This window comes from Ipomoea nil, unplaced genomic scaffold, assembly GCF_001879475.1.
Source record: "Ipomoea nil cultivar Tokyo-kokei standard unplaced genomic scaffold, Asagao_1.1 scaffold2791, whole genome shotgun sequence".
NCBI lineage: Eukaryota > Viridiplantae > Streptophyta > Magnoliopsida > Solanales > Convolvulaceae > Ipomoea > Ipomoea nil.
The window spans coordinates 1,368,345-1,391,138 of record NW_017619219.1 but is presented as its reverse complement, the minus strand read 5'-3'; the positions used below and the strand labels follow the sequence as shown (position 1 = coordinate 1,391,138).

The 22,794-nt window shown below is 34.7% G+C and overlaps 3 protein-coding genes across 5 annotated transcripts; 2 read left to right on the top strand and 1 right to left on the bottom strand.

The window, feature by feature from the left end:
- The first annotated feature begins 7,804 nt into the window (after positions 1 to 7,804).
- On the top strand, positions 7,805 to 8,457 carry LOC109157610 (cytochrome P450 704C1-like). Its single transcript, XM_019305460.1, has 2 exons — positions 7,805 to 8,113; positions 8,215 to 8,457. The coding sequence occupies exons 1-2, from the start codon at positions 7,805 to 7,807 to the stop codon at positions 8,455 to 8,457; spliced, it is 552 nt and encodes a 183-aa protein (XP_019161005.1).
- Positions 8,458 to 8,504: 47 nt separating this feature from the next.
- Positions 8,505 to 9,703, top strand: LOC109157648 (cytochrome P450 704C1-like). Its single transcript, XM_019305502.1, has 4 exons — positions 8,505 to 8,668; positions 8,765 to 9,279; positions 9,346 to 9,409; positions 9,490 to 9,703. Exons 1-2 carry the CDS (start codon positions 8,508 to 8,510, stop codon positions 9,243 to 9,245), a joined length of 642 nt encoding a protein of 213 aa, XP_019161047.1. The 5' UTR covers positions 8,505 to 8,507; the 3' UTR covers positions 9,246 to 9,279; positions 9,346 to 9,409; positions 9,490 to 9,703.
- An 892-nt stretch (positions 9,704 to 10,595) lies between these two features.
- Positions 10,596 to 12,597, bottom strand: LOC109157647 (coiled-coil domain-containing protein 137). Of its 3 annotated transcripts, XR_002050262.1 has the most exons (6): positions 12,294 to 12,597; positions 12,096 to 12,154; positions 11,541 to 11,734; positions 11,124 to 11,253; positions 10,795 to 10,992; positions 10,604 to 10,745 (listed from the first exon to the last, which is right to left on the bottom strand). XR_002050262.1 is itself a non-coding variant. In XM_019305500.1 (5 exons), exons 1-5 carry the CDS (start codon positions 12,430 to 12,432, stop codon positions 10,849 to 10,851), a joined length of 666 nt encoding a protein of 221 aa, XP_019161045.1. In that variant the 5' UTR covers positions 12,433 to 12,597; the 3' UTR covers positions 10,596 to 10,848. The 3 variants fall into 3 exon arrangements, 2 of the variants coding, with proteins under 2 accessions (XP_019161045.1, XP_019161046.1); XM_019305500.1 differs by having other exon boundaries at positions 10,596 to 10,992; XM_019305501.1 differs by having other exon boundaries at positions 10,596 to 10,992; positions 11,541 to 11,716; positions 12,294 to 12,596.
- Positions 12,598 to 22,794: the final 10,197 nt, after the last annotated feature.

Genomic DNA, 22,794 nt, shown 5'->3' with positions numbered 1-22,794 from the left:
TAGCTAAGTTTTTTCCCACATGGTTTTCTTAGGCTAAGGTTTTTAATGAGGCAATCGATGTTGGTGCACTTCAGTGGATAGTCCTGAAGACCCTTGAAATCTTGAAGATTATGCCCAGAAGGCTTATGGTTGTACTCTTTTCCTTGGCTAAGTTTTTCCCACTGGGTTTTCTTAGGCTAAGGTTTTTAATGAGGCAACCGATGCAACACATGGATCAACATACTTCGTGTACTCTTTTCCTCGTCTAGGTTTTTCCCACTGGGTTTTTCTAGCGAGGTTTCTAACGAGGCATGAGTATAGTTATTTAATGGCCAAGGGGGAGTGTTATAAATATTTCAATTAGTGGCCATTAATCTTGAGACTCTTCATTTGCTTTCTACTTAATATCTTGTTTATGATGAGTATGTGAAAGGTTGTAATGGTCCCTATAAATTGAAGGTGAAGGCTTAATGAAAAGAGGAGCTTATGAGATTGTGTTCTATACATTGTGTTCTTCATCTCCATTTTACTTATCTATTCTATATACTCATATACATACAATCACGAAGCAGTACCGTGCAAACATCACACGAGAACTGAGCTAGTTAATAGGCCAAATTACAACAAATTTGAGTCCCTTTTCACAAGAATATCTATTAATCTAAAATTAAGGACATCCCTATCCTAATTTCTTGGATCATATATGTCAAATAAAAACGAATCATTTGATTTATTATTGTGACCACCATCATCTAAACAACCATCAACATTCTTATCATTTTCATCGTCACCGTGATACTTATCATTGTTATGCACATTATCATTTAAAATTTTTAATAGTCTCACAATCACCTTGATTTCTTTATGAAGATTAGCTTCTAACAAATTTTCATTGGCATCATCCTTTTGCTCCCTTTTGAGATTGAGTTAGTTGCTCAATTCTTCTTTTCTTTTTATGCTTCTCAGACCCAGATGAATATTTTCTAGAAAACATAATTACAAAATTCTAAGAAAAAAATTTGTTTAGAATCTCTCTATCAATATATTCCTAATAATATATAAATAAATAAATAAATATATATATATATATATATATATATATATATATATATATATATATATATATATATATATATATATATATATATATATATATATATATATATGCTAAAGATCCCATTAGAACACACCCTCAGGAGAAAATAATTAGTGCATTTTTTAATAGTGATTTTGGTTTAATTGTGGATTTAAATTGAGTAAATACCCAAAATGGTCCCTCGACTATAGCTAAGTTCACAAATTGGTCCTCGACTTTCAATTTTAACCAATTAAGTCCTTAACTTTGCAATTTTAACACGATTTGGTCCTTCGTCTATTTGACCGTTTGTTGACTGTGACTTTTGAGGATATATATGTAGTTTCATGGTCCATCGTCGGTTTTTTAAGGTTCCGGTTGCATTTCCAGGCCGCACTGTTATATTTGAATCCACTGACGAAGCAATCTGCCAAATCCTATCACCTTTCTTCATCCTCCCTTTGGATTCAATGTAGTTGAGTTCGTACCAGAGCGAAGAAGATGACGTGTTTCCGAACAGGTGCATCGTCATCCTAGAGGCCTCCACGTGCTCCGACAAGAGCTACAGGTTCTTCTGGAGATCGTCGATGACGGCGCGGCCGCCGGCGTTGACGTAGAAGTGTTCGAAGCCCTATTTGAAGTCGGGAATGTAGGGTTTCCATTTGGGGTTGAAGATTTTCTGGTCAATTAGGGTGAAGAGGAAGAGAGCTGCTCCGACGGCGGGAGAACGAGCAGACCGATTGTGGTTATGTTGGATTTGAGGGCTTCGTCGGCGATCACCATTAGGTGTTTTGAGAGGTTGATTCTGACTTTCCATTGCGGATCTTCCTACTCATAAACGCAGCAGTAGGCTTTATTATCGACACCCTTGTGCGTGCGGACCACGTGCATGAGCTGGTACTTAGCCCGACCCGAATCGCACTTCTTGTTAGACACGAGAATCGCGGTGCCGCCCAGTAGACTCACACACGATTGTTTGTGGCGTTGGAGATGATGAAGATTGCAAATTGGGTTGTAGCGCCAGCAATGATGAATTATGCGAAGGTGTTTGGGCAGTGGATTGTGTCGTGGTAATAGGTGAAGGCTAGGCGGTGCAGTGTGTCATGGCAGTAGATGAGGGCGGTTGGGCAGTGGCTTGTGGCTGGGCGGTAGACTGTGTCACGACAGCGGATGAGGGCGGGTGGCGATGAAATTACATATATATCCTCAGAGATCACGGTCAACAAACGGTCAAATAGATGGAGGACCAAATCGTGTTAAAATTGCAAAGTTAAGGACTTAATTAGTTAAAATTGAAAGTCGAGGACCAATTTGTGAATTTAGCTATAGTTGATGGACCATTTGGGGTATTTACTCATTTAAATTGCACTAATTAAACTTATTATATCGCGTGGCCATATGGGAGAAGCTGATAAATGAAAAGGAAGAAAACAAAATAGTTGATCTTGTACCGCGTGGTCACGCCTGACATTATTATAATTCAACAATTTAATTCTCAAATTTCAGTTTTAAATGTTACATCTGTTTCAAATGCCAAAGCTCTCCTTCTACATTGCATGAACATAGACACTTAGGAAGATTAGCTTGGAGAGCATGGATATATTATAATCTAGATCATTTTTTAGAATCATTAAGGACTTTTACTAATTTTTTTTTCATACACAGTTTTAAATTTCTTTCTAGCTTTTTTCCGATCTTCTCTACTTTATTTGGAAGACTTCCATCGTTGGGTTCTAAACACATTGTTTCTAGCTATGGATTATTGAATCTTGTTCATTTATGTAATAGTGAGTTTTTATTGTTCTTAATTTCACCAAACGATTGTAAGTATTATCAATTTTTTGTGCTTAATTTCATGATTCTTTATTTTAGTGTAATAATTGAGTAGTAGCTACTAAGGACATTATGGTCTAATAGTACCAAGTTGCTCTCTCATAAGGGAGGTTATAGGTATGAGCCTCAGACTTTTTGTGCTTTATTTGGTTGAGAAGATAGTTATGAACTAACTTGGATCTTTCTTGTTTTTAATGCCATCAATTGAATTATTTTATGAGGTTTCTAATTTTTGCAACCATTAGGCCTATTTATGCAAATGTGATATATTTTGAGGTTTCTCCGTTTGTTTTGTCGTTAGACATCCATTAACTTGGGACCAAATTGGTAATTTAGCTATAGTCAAGGCACCATTTCAGTAATTAACTTTAGGGGTGAGCAATTCGGCTCGGTTTTCCCAAATCGAACCGAAATGAATGGTAATGGATTCTTATATATCGAACGGTTCGGTAAAAAAAACAAAAAAAAAAAAAAAAAAAAAAAAAAAAAAAAAAAAAAAACAAATCGATCCGAATACAGTTTTTAAAATATAATAATAATAATAATAACTCGGTAATTAACTCTTATTATTATTATTATTATTATTATTATTATTATTATTAAAAAAATCAAATGGTATTCGGTTCGGTTTTTTACCGAACCGTTCAGTATAGAAGAATCCATTTACCGTTTAGTTCGATTCGAGAAAATCGAACCGAATTGTTCACCCTAAAGTTAATTATAGAAATGGTTCATTGACTATAGCGAAATTATCAATTTGGTCTCAAGTTAACAGATGTCTAACGGAAAAACAAACGAGGGACCAAATTGATTAAAAGTTTTAAAGTTGAGGAACTTAATTGGTCAAAACAATAGTCAAAGACCAAATTGATAATTTCACTATAGTCAATGGACCATTTCAATAATTAACTCCATCTTAATTGTATTTATTGCTAGTTTATATTTGAATTCGTTTTATATTAATTGCAAATAAAACCTCCCCTAATTTATTCTTTCTTCCCTCCCCTAATTTATTCTAAAGAAGTAAACGGTCCTTACCAACCATTATACTACTTTTTATATGGAGTATAAATTTATTTGGACAATTTAATAACCGTCCAATAATGTAAATTATGATAATATAATTTACCCAGACTTCATATACTGTTTACTATCGTCCTTGGAGCACGCACAAGGTTTACAAGGATGCAAATTAGACAGTTTGACTTTGCTTCCTACCTCGACCTTCTCGAAATATGTCTGCTTAACAGTTAAAGCATAAACAATCAAAGCAAACAACTGTTGGACACACTCTAATGACTCTATATGCGAATCTTTATACTATGAACCAAGATTCACAGGGCACTATGAATCTTGGTTTATGTATGTGTATTGTGTTGTGATTTTTGTGTCTTATATTATAAAATCTTGTACTTTAATAGGGCATTTGGTTGAAGGGAATGTAAATTTCCTTCCCACTTAATTTCTACCTAATTTCAAAGGCTACAAAATTCCCTTGTTTGGTTGAAAGGAATTGCAATTCCCTAATTTTCATTGAATTAAAATCTCATGTCCCCTGGGATTTTAGGATGAAAAAAAAAATTAGTGATGAGTCAAAATTACTTCTCCCGTTTTTTAACCAAAAATTAATGTATGACAACAACAATGGACATTTTGGACTTTATACTACTTATTCCCTTTTTAATTCTCATGTAAAGCAAACATTGAAATTGAAATTCCCAGTAATTATATTCCTGTAAACTAAACACTAGAATTTAAATTCCCACTTTATTTCCAGTAATTCATCTCCCATGGAATTGCAATTCCTTTCCCACGTAATTCCCCCTCTTCAACCAAACGCCCTGTAATAGTATGAATTCTGTACATGAAACAAATTAGTAATTGTATTTTATTTATGAATTTTTGTGTCTTGTGTTGTGAAATTCTGTATTTATAAACACAAATTATGTACCTAAATTATATTTGAAAATAAGTAAATATATAACATATGTATGTGTCTTGTGTTATAATTTTTTGGTGTCTTGTGTTATGAAATTTTATACCTTACGAGTATGAATTTTGTACCTCGTCTTTTCAATCCAGCTGAGTCTGTAATAATATGCTATGTATCTTGTGTTATAATTTTTTTTATCTTTTATTATAAAATTATGTACCTTACGAGTATGAATGATATAATGTTACTTGTTTCAATTTAACTTCCATAATACTATTTACACTCTATATGCACCCTTTGGGAGAATATTGGGATGCCGAAAAAGCAGAGCAATTTGCGCCTTGGGTTCAACTAACTTTAATTTGTCGATATTTTCAAGAATTTCAAGAGAATTAGGATTTTTATGAAATGTGACAAAAATAAAAATGAAAATTAATTATGAAAGTTTCATATATCTGTGAATCATATTACACTTCTGGCACGTTTAGTTCGATGAATAGGCCTGAAATGTAATAGCATTTCTAATAATAGGTCTATTTCTTTGTTTGGTAAAAGTAAAAAGTAAAAACATTTATTCCCCTGGAAATGATCTATTCCCCTTGCAAGGGGAATAGAGATTCCTGGGGGGCCCTGAGAATTCAGGAATAGCCTAAAGTTGCTATTTTTTATTTTACCCCCAATTAAATTTATTTCTTATTTTATCACCATCACCACCACCGCCACCACCACCACCACTGCCGCCGCCACCACCATCGCTGCCACCACCGCATATATTTATAAGGGTATTTATGTCTTTTAAAACATATTTCATTTATATTCCTTAAATCAACCAAACACAATAATATAATTCCTAAAATCTATTCCTTCCGCGAACCATACAATAGAATACAATTTCTATTCTATTCCTTGCATATTCCATTCCTTATGGAATAGCATTCCTATTACCTCAAAATTCATTCTGTGAACCAAACGTGCTGTTCAAGTTATGTGATATAATTGAATTAAATGTTTATTTATAGAAAATATATTATTTCAATCTCATACAAGCAAGGCAAATGAGGTTTGTTGGTTTTTACAGCTTTGGATAACCAATCGGCGGGCCAATACTACTGTAAAGACCCTTTACATGGTGATCTTGGGGGGATTTTATACAAGGAGTTAGATCCTCTATAAAGTAGGGGGGCAAAAGAAATAACTAAACCAGCTATGGAATCTACCATAATTAAGGCAATAACTGCCTAAACTGAGAGAAGGAAGCTACTTGCTGTAGAAGGAAAGGTATCCCGCGAAATCCGTCAGTAACCGCTTCTGGACGCGCACTCGGTCGGGGATGCACCGAGCAGTCGGCGGGGTAGCTCGACCAGGGAGGCTGAGGCACCTAGACGAGGACATTCCGAACCTCGAGCCTGGTCGCCCGACTAAGTCCTCTGGGAAACTCCGTCGATGACACACCAACTACTGAGCCAGCCAGGTACCCTGACCAGAAGCATGCCCGCTTGGCGGCCTGGTCTCCCGGGTGCTCCACGTCGCTGAGGCTATGAGAGAGATCCGTTCTCACGAATCGATAAGTGTTTTGCCGAAATCGGGACTGACCGCCCCTCATGTTCCCCAAGCTAAGTGCCCAGTTTGTGGTCTATCACCAGTCCCTCACTTTTTTGGGTCTAGCCGAGCGATGACTCAAAAAAGTAGAAAATATAACCAAGTGTGCAATGGGAGAATCTGACTGCCTTGAAATCGTTCCGCTCTGGTACGATCCGGAGTTGCAAAGCCCCTAAACCTACAATTTGCACACGTCGTTTCAAATACACGCACACACCAACGAATACTCATTACCAACTGCTTTTGCATTCTTCTTTAAAAAAAAAAAAAAAAAAAAAAAAAAAAACTACCATGCGTTCACGTTCACAAAACATAACAATTTTTCAAAACACAACAACAACAACAACAAAAAAAAAAAAAACAAAAAAAAAAACAAAAAAAAATTAACAACGTCAGGCAAAGTTCGCGTTCCATGTATTTGCACATGTCATTGCTCAATAATGCACATACCTGCGTAAAAACACATATAAAAGCATAAGAGCAACACATACCCGTATTGTTATTCGCCATTCACAAGCTCTGAACTGTTGTCGCCTTCACCCTCCTCTGTGCACGGTTTTTGTTGCACAGCTCTCAACAAAAAATAATTACTACTTATTACCATTAATATTGTCTCTATTATTATGCTAATGATTACAATTTCATTCTAACCATAATTAACGCAATACTAGAATTACTTTTTAATCCTTCTGTTTAAAATATGCCCTTATATATATATATATAGAGAGAGAGAGAGAGAGAGGGAGAGAGAGAGAGTTGCGTTCAAATGTAAATTATTTCTGAAGGGAGAACATGAGGACTAATCTTGTGCATTACTTTGTTTTTTATTTGGATGACTTAGATTTGATTTCATAAGATGAGATGGATTGATTTTTTTAAAGCTGTCTTTTTTTATATGCAATTTGTTTCTTTTTTTTTTTTTTTTGAGTACTATCGACTCTGTTTCAATGCAGTATCTGTTCATAATTACTTTTTCAACCTACTGAAACATGAAGAGTCGATACCACCCGCACTCAGGCTCAAATACATGACCTCCCAATTGAGAGAGCCAAGCCACTTCGTGTCATTGACGACTATTTGTTTCCTATTTTCTTAGATCATCACAACTGCAAATTGGAGCCACGATTTCTCCAATCGATCAAGTGTTCGTCCATGAAAAATAATTAGTATTTTTTCTGCTTGTTTTTTTTAGTATAATATTACCTATTGAAGTAGGCTCCCCTCAAGGCATCAAGCGTACTTACAGTCACATACTACAAATATCATGCTCCTTGGGGATCCATTCTCTAGATAATAAATTCACATAAAAGTAGCTAGCTAAGGAGATCTTTCCATATTTATATATAGACCCGGCAGGCAGTGAGGAAAGTATGCACAGAAATTTCATGGCTTTTCTGTTCAGTCCAATCTACATAGTAACTGCCTTTCTTTCTCTTGGCCTTTCCATAATCTTTATTCATGCATTCATAATCACAGTGCTACAGAAGCATAGCAACAACAAGAAGTACCATCCAATTGGAGGCACCATTTTTCACCATGTTATCAACTTCCATAGGTTGCACCATTATATAACTGATCTTGCTAGGAAGTACAAGACTTGCAGATTAATCACACCTTTCAGGAGTGAGGTTTACACTGTAGACCCTGTAAATGTTGAGTACATCCTCAAAACAAACTTTGAGAATTATGGCAAGGTATGAAACCTAGAAATTTCATTCCAACAACATTGTCTGTATGTGTCAACTAGTTATAGTTCTGTTATGAATTGAAACATGTTAAATGCAAAAATCTGCAGGGGGAATATAATAACAGCATTCTGAAGGACCTGTTAGGTGATGGGATTTTCACCGTTGATGGGGAGAAGTGGCGTGAACAGAGAAAGGTGTCGAGCCACGAGTTCTCCACAAGAGTGTTAAGGGACTACAGCAGTGTGGTCTTCAGAAAAAGTGCAGCAACTCTTGCTCACATATTGTCTGAAGCAGCAAACAAGGAGGAGTCAGTTGATATGCAAGCAAGTTACCCAATCCCAGCTTCCTAAAATATAAGAAATGCCACTTTTGTTTTTCCACCTGATAACCTTACCGATCAATGCAGGATTTCTTCACAAGAACGACTCTAGATGCGGTGTTCAAAGTAGCTTTTGCGGTTGATCTGGATACTGTGCATGGCTCAAGTGAAGAAGGTGTGAAATTCACTAATGCTTTTGTTGTTGCAAGTGAAATGACACTCCGGCGTTATGTTGACATCTCATGGAAGATTAAAAAAGCCCTTAACATTGGATCAGAAGCCAAGTTAAAGAAAAGTGTCAAAGTTATTGATGACTTTGTGCTTAAGCTGATCCATACCAAGATTGAGCAAATGCACAAGTTTCAGGATGATTCCACTGTATGCAAACTTCTTCCCACTTCCTCTTTTCATTCTTTGATTTTCTTTAGCTATGCTGTCAATAGAAACTCAGATATCATGATTCTCTGCCAGTCGGGGTGGAAGAAAAACGACATTCTGTCAAGGTTCCTGCTGTTGACTGAAACAAACCCAAGATACTTGAGAGATGTGACATTAAACTTCATGGTTGCTGGCAAAGATACAACAGCTATTTCTCTTTCCTGGTTTATATACATGCTTTGCAAGCACCCTTCTATTCAAGAAAAAGTAGCACGAGAGATTAAAGAAATAACAAAGGTGGATAAAATCACAGATATTGAAGAATTCGCTGTCAATATGCCTGAAGAAGCCCTTGAGAAAATGCAGTATCTACATGCTGCTCTAACAGAAACTCTGAGGCTTTGCCCTGTGCTTCCAGTGGTAAGTAATACAATTTCCTAAACAGAAAAGGCTTATATATACGTGCTCACAAGCTTGCACCTTTGCACTTTAACCCTTCATTATTTAGTGAGCTAAAATTGTGACAAGTCAGAGTCAGGAAATAATCTTGACCTGTATATTATCTCGCTCTTTGGCATTGAATGCACTAATTGCAGGATGCCAAGGTATGCTTTTCTGATGATAATCTTGACCTGTATATTATCTCGCTCTTTGGCATTGAATGCACTAATTGCAGGATGCCAAGGTATGCTTTTCTGATGATACATGGCCGGATGGATTCAACGTCAAGAAGGGGGACATGGTATGCTACCTGCCATATGCAATGGGGAGGATGAAATTTTTATGGGGAGACGATGCAGAAGAGTTCAAACCAGAGAGATGGCTTGATGAGAAAGGTTGCTTCAGGCAGGAAAACCCCTTCAAATTTACAGCTTTCCAGGTTAGTAAAAACACTTAATATTCTAAAAGTGGCGCCTGCTCATCTCATTAGACTTTGAGATTTTACTGAGCTAAGGCTGCAACAGAGATACTCATTTCTAAATATTCTGCTGATCATGCAGGCAGGACCAAGGATTTGTCTGGGAAAGGACTTTGCTTACCGGCAGATGAAGATCTTCTCTGCTATTCTGTTACAATGCTTCATATTCAAGTTAAAGGATGACAAGAAAGCTGTACACTACAAAACAATGATTAATCTATTCATTGATGGGGGACTGCATGTTTGTGTCTCCCACAGATCAGACCTGTAAATGTGTAGAAGTCCACTTATGCTTTACATATTAAAGAGCAAAAGGAAATGAAAATAAAAGACCATTTCTAAAGCTTTCAATCACATTCAGACCTCTCTGAGGTAAACAACTTAAAGTAACATTATTGTCCTCCAGAATGCAAGCAACAGACAACAGGCGTAAAATGAAGCTATGTTATGTTCCTCTGGAGCACAGATTAAAACTCTAAAATATCTTAACTTTCTTTCAAAATTTGTCTTTTATTTTAGATTTTAAATTTACCCACAATCCAAATATATGTTAAAAAAACCCAAAACACTCACCGCCTACCACTACCATTAATGTTTTATATGAAGAAAGCAATTAAACTTTTAAACAACTTAATACTCTATTAATTAGATAATAAGTCTAATCTTACATGTTTTATAATCCTTTCAATGAAAAATAGATAACATCTTATGTAACTAAATTAACCATAAAATGCAATCTTAGAGTGGAAACATCTTCTACATAATTATCAAGTACTATTGATATTCTGATGTGACATTGGTACCAAACCACCTATAGATGAATAAAATGAACAAATTCATACTTAAGTTTATTCTGTTCATACAAGGATACATAAAAGAAAAAGATCAATTGAGTAGTAATTGAATAAAGAAAAAGGACTGTAGCTTCAGACTTCAATTTTAGTGCTGGTACAAATATAGAGCCTTTGAATCATGGTATAGCCATGGAGTTAGCTTGTATCAGCTCACAGAAGAGAAGGGGTTCAAAATCATGTCTTTCAAACAATTATGGCAATGACAAAGTAGTCGAAGGCGGGGGGACTGATCCCTGGCCTTGATGCCCAAACAGTGGTCTGTGTCAGACAACTATACTGATGGCGATGTAGTCAAGGGTGGAGGGAGCTGAGTCCCTGGCCTTGATGTCCATCCTTTTCTATTCCTGTAGGCCTCAACTGCTTTCAAACGAAGCCTTTCTTGTGAAGCTTCATGTGCAGTCTTCAGTGCCTTCATCTATACAAAAAGCATTCAGATCAGAGTGGGATGCATTACATTCAAAATCCGTCAACAAAAACTCATGGCAAATCATATTTCTCACATGAATAGGGCTCTTTTATCTCTAGTTATAATGAAGTTATGTCTACCTTTGGGAGGGCAGCCAACTTGGGGGGAGCATCAACAACTTCCCCAAATTTTATTTGTTCATGCCTAGGGAAGTCCAAGTGTTCTTCTGTCCTGGTCTTCTTGCGCTTCTTTTTCCTCTCTTCCAAGTGCCTGCATACAATTAGACAATACCAATTCAATCAAGGAAATAAAATCCACTTAAACAATCACAAGTTTACAGTTCAAAATCATAATATGTAAACAAAGAAATGAACACTGTTGCACAGATATAAGTTCTTAATTAATTGTAGCCTTCAATGGGTCACTGCACCAACAACTTCAGCCCTCACCTCTAAAGCTCAAACATGAAAAATACTCATCCTCAGAAAACTTCACTAGCTCCATCAAGGAGGGGGCAAACAGAAACTAATTTTCAATGAAGAATGGTAGAATCTTACTGCTTCCTACGCTCCTTTCTCTTTGAACCAGCACCACCAAACTCCTCAGTTGATTCAAACCGAAGGTCAGTTACTTGTTTCCTTTTCCTTTTTTTGTTTTTCATTTCCGGGACATTACTTTCTGCAGGCTTGTCACCATTAGTTTTCCTTTTGACCTCAGAGACTTTAGTGTTACCCTTCATCAAATGCAGCATTTGTTAACAAGAAGGCAGAAACACATAGCGATTAAACAATCAGAGCATTAGGATGCCTTAGGAAAGTAAAATTCTCAAGTACTCAATCCTGGGAGGAAGGTATTTAACAGAGGGGGGCCATAAGTAGATTCAGAAATTTTCTCAACTTAAAGAATATGTAAAACATAAACTTGAAAAGTACCTAATACTCTATTTCTTTTTTTTTTTTCTTTATTGTGTTCTCTTAACAAGAAAAATGCAGAAATTTGTATCAGAACAAATATGGCAAGGTTAAACAATACAAGTCTAAATTTCAACCCAAACTGTTAAACAAACAGCAAAAGTACAAGACTAAAAAGTAAAACATTTAAGCTTTTTATACCTTATTATCACCGCCATCTCCTTCGGCCCTGTTTATTATTGATGATTTCTTTTGAACTCCTAGAAGTGTAAAAAAATAAATAAATAAAAAGATTTAGAGAAAAACGCTAACAATTAAACACACGTGCTTATAATACTTCAATGTAAATATCATATATACGCATCCATGTGAATCGATGTGTAAATCATGAAGACTAACCTGTTAACCCCATGATTTTGCGGAGCTTAGAAGGGAGGGCATCGACGGAGGAGGGGTCAGGTGGGGGCGGGAGTCTGGTATTCCCTTTATGCGATTCTCTGTAATTCTTCTCCCTTCTCTTCCTTCCTTTGGCTCCCATCTCTCTCTCTCAATTAGTTTTGCTTAAACCCTAATCTTATTTTCTTCACCAATACCCTTATGCCTTAAGCTTCAAGTCTTGAACTGCCAAATCCCTACCACCGCGTCGTGTGCCCTCGACTGTGTTTAGAATTTGTGTGATATACTGATATCCTGGAAAAACCTCCAACACACTAGGCGCTCAAGTCTTTTTTTGTTTTTTCTTTTTAAAGACTATTTCACATACTTTTATTTGTGAGACGTTTCAGTTAAGATAAAAATGTAATAGTTATGTTGATACTAATTATGTATAAATTGTTTGTTATCCATAGGTAAAGTGTAATATTTTTTAAAAAAATGTAATATTTTTAAATCAAAATATAATATTTAAGGGTTAATTATGATAAAAAAAAAAATGTAATACTAATCAAGATAAAATGATATGAGAAAAATATAATATTAAGAGTTGAAAAGTTATTTATAATAAAATTTGTACGAGTAACATGTAACATTCCTATAAGCGGGAAAGAATGAAAGGAAAGGGTGGAAGAAAGAGGAAAAAATGAAGTAACTAATCCGGAAGAAAATGATGGGCACCGAAAGAAGAGGATTAGCATTGGGATGAAGGAGTAGAACTGAAAGAATAGGATGATTTCAGATTATGTCGTTTTGTTAGGTGATGGGCAACTATTGGTTTATCTTCAGACGATGTCATTTCTCTTTAGATTGTAATTTTCTTAGTGGGTTTGTTGTTTGATAGTTCAAACTGATGCATTGTGTAGGGAATAATTCAATTTTATTATATATATATCTATATAAAGGGCATATTGTATAAGGAGTTTGGCATGCTTGGTGATTAATAAAAAGTCTTATTTTTTATCTCTCAAACATTTTTTTTTCCTCTAAATATGTTCTTCCTCTTTATGTTATTCTCTCTTCTTCTTTGTTTCTTTTGCTAGTATGTTACCATTGGTATCAAAAGTATTATCCTCATGAAAGCTCAGGTGAGTAAGCCAGAGGCTCAGGTGATTGAATTGAGCAACAAAATTGTACACAATTTCATGTCACTCATGATCGGTTCAAGAAACTCATGGCTCAAATGAAAACTAGGATGCCCAGATAGATAGATGAGATGATGGAGATTATCAAACTCAAAAGACCTGCTCCTCTAGTGATGGATCGTGCTGATCTTGTCGTTATGACTGACTTAGGTAGAAGAAATATTGCTGAGGAGACCATTGTGAACCATACAACTCCTAGGAGAGTTGGAGATTATGGGGAAATTGACTAATTGAGATGAAAACCAAACTATAGAACACATTAGGGCACAATATCTCATATTCCCCTTTATTAACTATGCCTCAAATTGTTACTATAGTGTAAGGCAAAGATAATTCTCTTTTCCTTTCTTCACAATTGGTGAAAATTGAAGTCGGCGAAAGCAAGGATAGGGTGAGCAATCATAAGCTTCATAAATTGCTTGATAATGATGTCTTATTAGAGAAATCATCGGTGCAAGTTTTAGATGTACACAAGGATGAAATTGTCAACAACAATGATGATGGCTTAAATAGTTGTGATGTACAAATGGATGGGTTAGTAGTCATTGATGCTGAAATAATGGAGAACCCACATATCTTTAATGTGTCTTATGAATTACTCCATCTGTCTCATATTATCTGTCTCACTTACTATTCATTGGTCAAACCAACTATTTCTTCTTTGTTTATTTTTATTTTTATTTATTTTTACTTATTTTTAACTTTAATTTTTTGTGTTTAATAGTACTTTTAATGTAGTTTCTAAATATATAAATTTTGTATATTAATACTAAACTTAATATTATCAAAAATTGAGTTAAAAATAACTTCAGTCAAACCTTATTAACCGAATTAGACACAAAATGAGACGGATAGAGTATATGTAAAACAAGTGGAATCAATTACAATAATTGAGTGTCCTCCCATTAGTTTTGGAGCTTTAAATTCTCTAGGAAATAATGGTGAAATAAAATGAGTAGACATGAGGGTTATTTTTTATCCCGGGGATTAAACCATAATTATTCTTAAATGCTCAAACTAATCATAGTGTGATGTATGATGTTGAATATGGGTTCATTTTTTTTGAAAATACTTAAGATTCTTTACAAGGTAGTATCTTCTTTATACTTTCTCAATCATTTTCAGTCCAAAGAATCTAAACTTCCACTACCGGGGTTCGAACTCTTGACCATCCACTTGAATATGGGTTCATTCAAATGGTATCAATTTGTATAAATAAATCAATGTTACAAAATATATTATTGAAAATATCTTATTGATATAATTTTGTAAGGAATAAGGGTCAAATAGGTCACTAAACTGTATACAATAAAAAACTACAATTGAATCTCTAAACTAACACTTTTTTTTGAAAGCCAAAAGGCATTGGCATATATTAATGAATGAGTGAAGCTAAACAGTCAGGAGGGACATAGTCCCAGTACATAGAGTGCTCCTGATCAAAAGCTACCGTAGCTAAAGTATGAGCATGTAAATTAAGCAATCTAGAAATAACATTCAACGAGCAATATGAGAAAAGGGCTAAAGCCGCCCGGGATTGGTCTTTCACTACCCCTACATAAGATAGGATAGTCGTAGGACTGGAAAGTAAGTGGTTTCGGAGTTCTGAGCAATCAGTCAAGAGATCCACGTCCAATTCATTACGCTCCCTGAGCCAAGATAAAGTCTTCTTGAAAGCAAGTGTCTCTGCCATAAGGGATGAGAAACAACCCTCGAGCTTGCCATTTGTTTCCGCTTTGAATGAGCCATCCGGATGCAAAAGTACTACACCGTACGTTGCGTCGCCCGAGTGCGGGCAGTAACCCCCATCAAAATAGCAAAGCGGACGGCCTTGTGGGACCGGCGCCACCGTAGGCGCACTGTGGTTGTGGCCTCGGCAATGCGCCTGGGCATATGCCGCCATCGCGGCAGTGGACCGCCTCCACACACCGGCGGGTCGTGCCAAAGCACCTTTCCATACGACGTCGTTTCGGGTGCTCTATAAGTGATAAAGGATTGCAACCGCCATGCCAAATTGCTCCTCTGTTAAATTTGCCATAACACCCATTAGCCATATTGGGAATGAAAGAGCAACAATATGTGTAACAGGTAATCCCGAAATATTTCACACTAATTTAGAATAATCACAAAAAACAAGTGTGTGCATAACATCTTCATGAGATAAACCACACATAGGGCATGTTGGGTCTACTTTCACTCCCTTTATAATCAGGTTATTCGTAGTAAGCTCTCCACAAAAAAGTTTTCCACTTTGGGGGAACCTTCAACTTCCACAATGTGATCCATTTATCAAAGGTAGCAAGATCATGCTCAAAATCTCCAACAATCTACCTATATGCACTTTAATAGAATACATTCCCCTTTGGTCCCTGTACCAATACCAAGAGTCCTCATAATCCGGGCTAATAGGGATCCTAGATATACGAGTCACATCCTCTGGTTCAAATAAATCACTTAAAATATGAGGATCCCACAAGTGTGTTTGTTGGTCAATCAAACCCACTACTCTAGCTTCACACAGTTCCTCAGGCATTATTGTCTGCACTAAGGGGCTAGGGTTATCTAGTAACCAGGGATGGCCCCAGATTGACGTTATTTCCCCATTTCCAATCCTTCTTCGAACCCCAGAGCAAACCATATCATGTGCAGCCATTATACTCCGCCAACAGTAACTTGGGCAATTTCTCATCCTAGCATCAATAAAAGAGGTTGTCGGGTAATAACGAGCTTTATATATCCTAGCTGCAAGAGAGGTAGGATTAGTAAGAAATATCCATGCCTGCTTCCCCAACATAGCCAGGTTAAAAGCACGAAGATCTTTAAAACCCAAACCCCCATATTTCTTAGGGACACACAGCTTGTCTCAGGCCTTCCAATGGATTCCTCTATCCACCCCTTTTCCCCACCAGTATTTGTTCATTGTCCTCTCAATAGACAAACAAACTGATTCAGGTAGCAAAAAAATACTCATTAAAAAAGTAGGCATAGATTGGGCCACACTTTTCAAAAGTACCTCAGCTCCTTCCCAGCCTGAGACAACAGTTTTTTGTTCCACGATCCAATTCTCTGTCTGATTTTATCCTCCACATAGGAAAAAACTGCCCTTTTATTTCTCCCAATGAAAGATGGTAGACCAAGATATTTTCCAAAATTGGGGGCTTGGTCCACCCCTAAACAATCTGCCACCACTTCTCTTTCCTCCCATGTGGTATTCCTGCTGAAACAAATGTTAGACTTGTGATAATTAACCATTTGACCAGACAGGTTCTCATACCTCATTAAGCACTGTTTAATTACACTGGCCTCTTGGAAATTTGCTTTAAAAAATAATAGACTATCATCCGCAAAGAAAAGATGTGATACTGGGGGGCTCCTCTAGCTACTCTACATCCATGTATTGACCCTACTAAAGCAAAGATAATCCCTCTACACAAATAATGAATAAATAGGGAGAGAGGGGGTCACCCTATCTGAGACCCCGAGTTGGAATTATTTGTCCTCTAGGCGCACCATTTACCACAATATTATATGTCACAGTTGTCACACACAACATAATCAGGTCAATCCATCCCTTATCAAACCACATAACCTCCAACATTCTCTTCAAGAACGGCCATTCCATTCTACCATATGCCTTTGCCATATCCAATTTTAAAGCTCCCCACCCAACTCTACCGCATTGCTTTCTATTTAAAAAGTGGCCAACCTCCGAAGCTACCAAAATATTATCTGTAATTAATCTCCCTGGAATAAAAGCACTCTGGGATTCCGAGATTAGATCTCCCATAAGCGGTTTCATTCGGTTTGCTATCATCTTAGCCATAATTCTGTAAAGCACATTACTCAAAGCAATCGGTCTCATATCCCCTACTGTCTCAGGAACATTTTTCTAAGGGATCAGAACCACATTCGTATCATTCAATCCATGTGGGAAAACACGCGAGTTGAGGGAATTCACAATGAACACAGACACATCCTCCCCAACTACGTCCCAAAAATGCTGGTAGAATCCTGAATTCATACCATCTGGCCCCGGAGCTTTATCAAGAAACATGGAAAATACAGTTGTTTTAACCTCATCACTATTAAACGGGCGCAGCAGGGTAGTATTATAGGTCGGGGTAACCCGTGGAGTAAAATCATCAAACAAAGGATCACTGCATACAGAATTACTAGAGGCAAAAATTCTTTCAAAATAATCATGTTCATATTCTCCCCCTCCACCCACTCCCCAACATCATTCTTTAATTTGGCAATATAATTATTTTTCTTGCGGGCAGAGGCATACCTGTGATAAAATTTTGTATTGGCATCAGCACCACGTAGCCAGTGCTGCTTCGCTCGCTGCCTCCAAAAAAATCTTCCCGGACTTCCAGCTAGGACAACTGATTTTCGAGATTTTGAAACTCAGATATCGCATCTGGATCACGCATGTGTCTAATAGCTTCCTGATTCATATGCAGCTGCTTAATACGGTCCCCAAATTTGAAAATGGTCGCCACCCCACCGCATCAGACTGTGTCCACAATATTGCTGAAAATTCAGCAAACCCTCAGTCTGTCTATTCTGCCAAGCAGTCTCAACCACCTCCCTACACCCCTCATCCAGTAACCAGGCCATCTCAAATATGAAACCCCTCGGACCCCTTCCTCTTTGCATGCATGGCGCATTGATACTGAGGAAAAGAGCCGAGTGATCCGAGGTATGAGTCAGAATGTTCTGTACATCCGCATGGTGATTGACATCTCCCCACGAGGCCGTTGTCAAAACCTTATCCAATCTTTCTTCAATCCAATTACTAATGCCCTTACTCTTTTCCCAGGTAAACTGATGACCTCGCATAGCCATCTGTGCCAGCCCACACCCATCCACTGCCTCCTTGAAACCGCGAAGGAGACCATTCAGGTGCGGGTTCCCTCCCATTTTCTCGTGTTGATATAGAAGATCATTGAAATACCCTATTACAACCCAAGGTAGTGAGGATCTCCCGCCTAGCGCTCCTAGTAGCTCCCACGATTCCCATCTCCTATTTCGCTCAGGAAAACCATAAAAACCTGTCATACGCCATACCTTATCATTGCCCAATCTTTAAACTAATACATTTCATGCAATTAGTCTAATTTGCCAGTTTTCTCAATTTTTAACAGCTCACTCAATTTTAAAATATTTTTTAAAAAAGTAATTTTAAATAAAATAATTATCTACTATCTACTATACTAATAAGAGCCCAAGAGAGTTAGGCCTATAATGGGTAGAAAAAATGACGGTCAAATTTTTTAATCATATGAATGGCTCAAATTGATCAGATTTTAATTTTCGTTAAGATTTCCTAATTTATCCTTAATGAATATGATTATCCGTTAACTTTTCTGTTAAATATTATCTTTTTTGTTAATTTCTGTTAGTTAACCGTTAACTTACTTATTGATTTCAATAAAAAAAAAAAGGTCTTAGGTTCGAACCCCATCCTAATCAAAGTAGGCATAACTAGTACTCTATTTTACTCTTATTAAATTAAATAATAATTTAGTAGTTACAACAAAAAATAATAAATATTCATTTCTTTAATTTAGAATTATGTGTCTAATGTCAAAAAAAAATTCATTATAAATAAATTAAATAAGATAAATAATTTCATTAGTTATATAGTCTTTATTTGTCTCCAATATAAAAATTCTTTACATTCAAATTCATTAATTGATTATATTCGCTACATTTTCCCTACAATGTCTTTATTAACAAAAAAAAATTATTCATTATCAATAAATTAATTAAGAGAAATAATTTTATTAGTTATATTATCTTTATTTTTCAAATTCATAAATTGATTATATTCACTACATTGTCTATTATCTTTTTTGTGCAATATTTTTTTAATTAAATATCAAATTTATAATACAAAATAATGCTATATATTTATTTGCCAAGTATTTTATTAATACCATGAAAAAATTAAAAAATATAATTAATAAAGCCAAAGCCAACCATATTAACTACTTGAGGGATTTCTGGACAAAGAGAGTATTCAAATCACACAACAAATTGAAGTGAGAACTATCTCGCAATGTCCTTGTTTGACAATCAGCAGTTAGCGGTTAGCGTTAACGGATTATATTAGCGGATTTGACCAGCGAATTATATCAACGGTTGGTAAAAAGATATTTGAAAAAAATTAACTATTTAGATTAACATGTAAAATGACCTAAGGGTATACATATAGTATATTTAATAATAATAATAATAATAATAATAATAATAATAATAATAATTGTTTTAAAAATATATAATTAAGTCAATCATATTAATTACTTGGGGGATTTATTGACAAAAAGAGTATTCAAATCACACAACAAATTGAAATTGAGAAACTACCTTGCAATGTCCTTGTTTGGCAATCAACAGTTAACTCTTCAATATTAGTATATATTTAATATTTTATGCCATAATTTTTATTTACTCTCCCTTATGTCCCGTATTTGGTTTCAACCATACCTATACAATTATTTTATTGACACTTATAATCAATCTTGACTATATTATCTTGCATTTGTAAACTTAGAATTACCTATTTAAATACGCAAATTCAACATTCAATTATCTATGCATGAACAATTCCAATATAATCTTGCCTTGATATACTTTAAAGTACTTATTTTAAAAAAAACATTGGGCATTATCCCAATCGTGCAATACGCGTAAAAAACGAGTTTATATATATATATATATATATATATATATATATATATATATATATATATATATATATATATATATATATATATATATATATATATATATATATATATAATAAGGTTGAAAAAATCACTAGGCGCCTGGGACCGCCTAGAGCGATTAATCGGCGCCTAGGTGGCTGACCGCCTAGTGCCTAAGCGCCGATTAATCGACACCTAGGCCCGATTTTTGCAACACTGTTAAAAAAACAAACCTTCGTGGCTTCGTCTCTGTTGGAGACGAAGAACGAGTCTTCATATCTGGCCATGGAAACGAAGATACATTCTTCGTCTTTGACCAGAGATGAAGGTCTCTTCGTCTCCATGACCAGAAATGAAGGTATCTTCTTCGTCTCTGGTCGGGGGCGAAAGTCATTTCGTCTCCGACCATGGAGACGAAGAAGGTAACTTTGCTTTTGTTTTTGTTTTCTTTAATAAAGTTATTTTTAAATAATTTTGTTAACAATATTTTTAAAATTGGATAACCTATTAGAAATTGAGAAAATTGAGAAAACTAAGAAATTGGACGAGTTGCATGAAGTGAATTAATTTAGGAATTCAATTGTAATTTTTTTTTTTTAAGTTTAGTGGCCTAATTGCATTATCGTGTATGATTCGGTTACCTATTTGACCATTATTCATATTTTTAATGATACTCATATTAATATAATTTGGATCTTATTTGTTTACTAGTTTTTTTACGCGCTTTGCGCAAATGGGATAATGCCCAATGATTATTTTTAAATAAGTATTTCAAAGTATATCAATGCAATATTATATAGGAGATATTTATGCATAGGTTAATAAATGTTGAATTTGTTTATTTAAATTGGTAATTTAAAGTATATAAATTCAAGATAATATATGAGATATTGATTATAATTGTCACTAAAATAAATGTTTGCAATTTTGTAATAACGCTAGTCTAAATACTTAAAGCGATAGTCTAAACAAATACTACTTTTGGTTTAAATTTCTCTAATTCTTCTTAATTCTCTTTTGGGTAGCATTGTAATTGTTTTCATCTTCAGTATATGTCCTCTTTTTTTTTTATTGGTAGTGTGTCATGTGTAATTAGGTTACTGTTGGCAGCATAGAGTGATTCATCATGCAATGATGAGATTATGGTGTAGGAAGCTTTAGAGTTGCCTTGTTGTGTATATGACTGAGATTTTAGTTGTAATATGAATTATTTATCTTACAAACACCTATTGGTATTTAATAGTGGCAGTTTTTTCCCTACATGTTTCATGTATTGTGAGATGTGTGTCGTAGGTTATCATGTGAAAGTATTGAACAAAATATTAATATGTATTATATTTGTATAAAATACTTGGTAAATAAATATATATAACATGTTTTGTATTATAACTTTAATATTTGATTACAAGATAATGTAAAAAGAAGACAATAGACAATGTAGTAAATATAATAAATTAATAAATTTGAAGCTAATGAATCTTTGAATTGTATAAAATAAAGATATAATATAACTGAAATTATATTTCTTTTAATTTTTTTTATAATGAATAATTTTTTTTTAAAATAAAGCATTATATACATCTAATTCTAAATTAATTAAATGCATATGTATTATTTTTTGTTGTAGCTACTAATTTATTTAATTTAATAAGAGTAATAAAGTGTCGTGCATGCTTTTCATCAACAATAATGAAATCAATAATTTTTTTAATTTCCATTCCTTGTTGAGACAATTGTTTTTTTAGAATTTGTCAATGACAATTGCTACAATTGTTGTCAATAGATGATGATAATAAATAATTCAAAATATATGGTTACAATAGAGATTGTTATAATGATATAGTAAATATACTTACAAATTTCTTTAGAAGTTTTCATGCATTGATCAAGTTCTGATGTGTAAACTTGTTTCAATTGGAGTTAGTAGGATGTTAACATTGTCAATTATTTGAAAAATGGTCCTACCGTTTTAGAGTCCATGTGTAATTATATTTATGATCAACAATTTTGTAGTTAGGCCGCGCATGTCTGACAATGATGTAAGAACAATTTTGTGGGATAAAAAAATAATTGTACAATATTTGTAAAGTAATGTACAATTGTACCATTATAAAAAAATACAAAAAAAAACAAATTAATACCATAATGACCTAAAAAATTCTAATAATGCAAAAACATAATTAAAATATTAAGTTTCGTTCTAAATAATCAAAAGAAGATTAAAAAAAAAAACTTAACCTAAATTTGTTTTTGTTTTTGTTTTTTTTTTTAAATTCAAGAAAATCAAATGATTTTTAAAGTTTCTGATTTATAGTCTTTGATGCTCAACTTTGAATGCTATGTATTTAGTCGGGCTAATTATTTGACCAAAATTTATGTTAAATTTTATATTATATATATTTTTAATACATTTTAACATATTCATAATATATATTTAACAATTATGTCAACTCTAATTGGGATGTGGTTCGAACCTAAGACCTTTCTTATATAAATTAATGAGTATGTTAAGAATAATAAATAGTTAACGGAATATTCCGTTACTAAAGTTTATACTAACGGAATTTAGGGTTATTTAAGGGAAGAAAATAATATAATAGAGGGTAAATA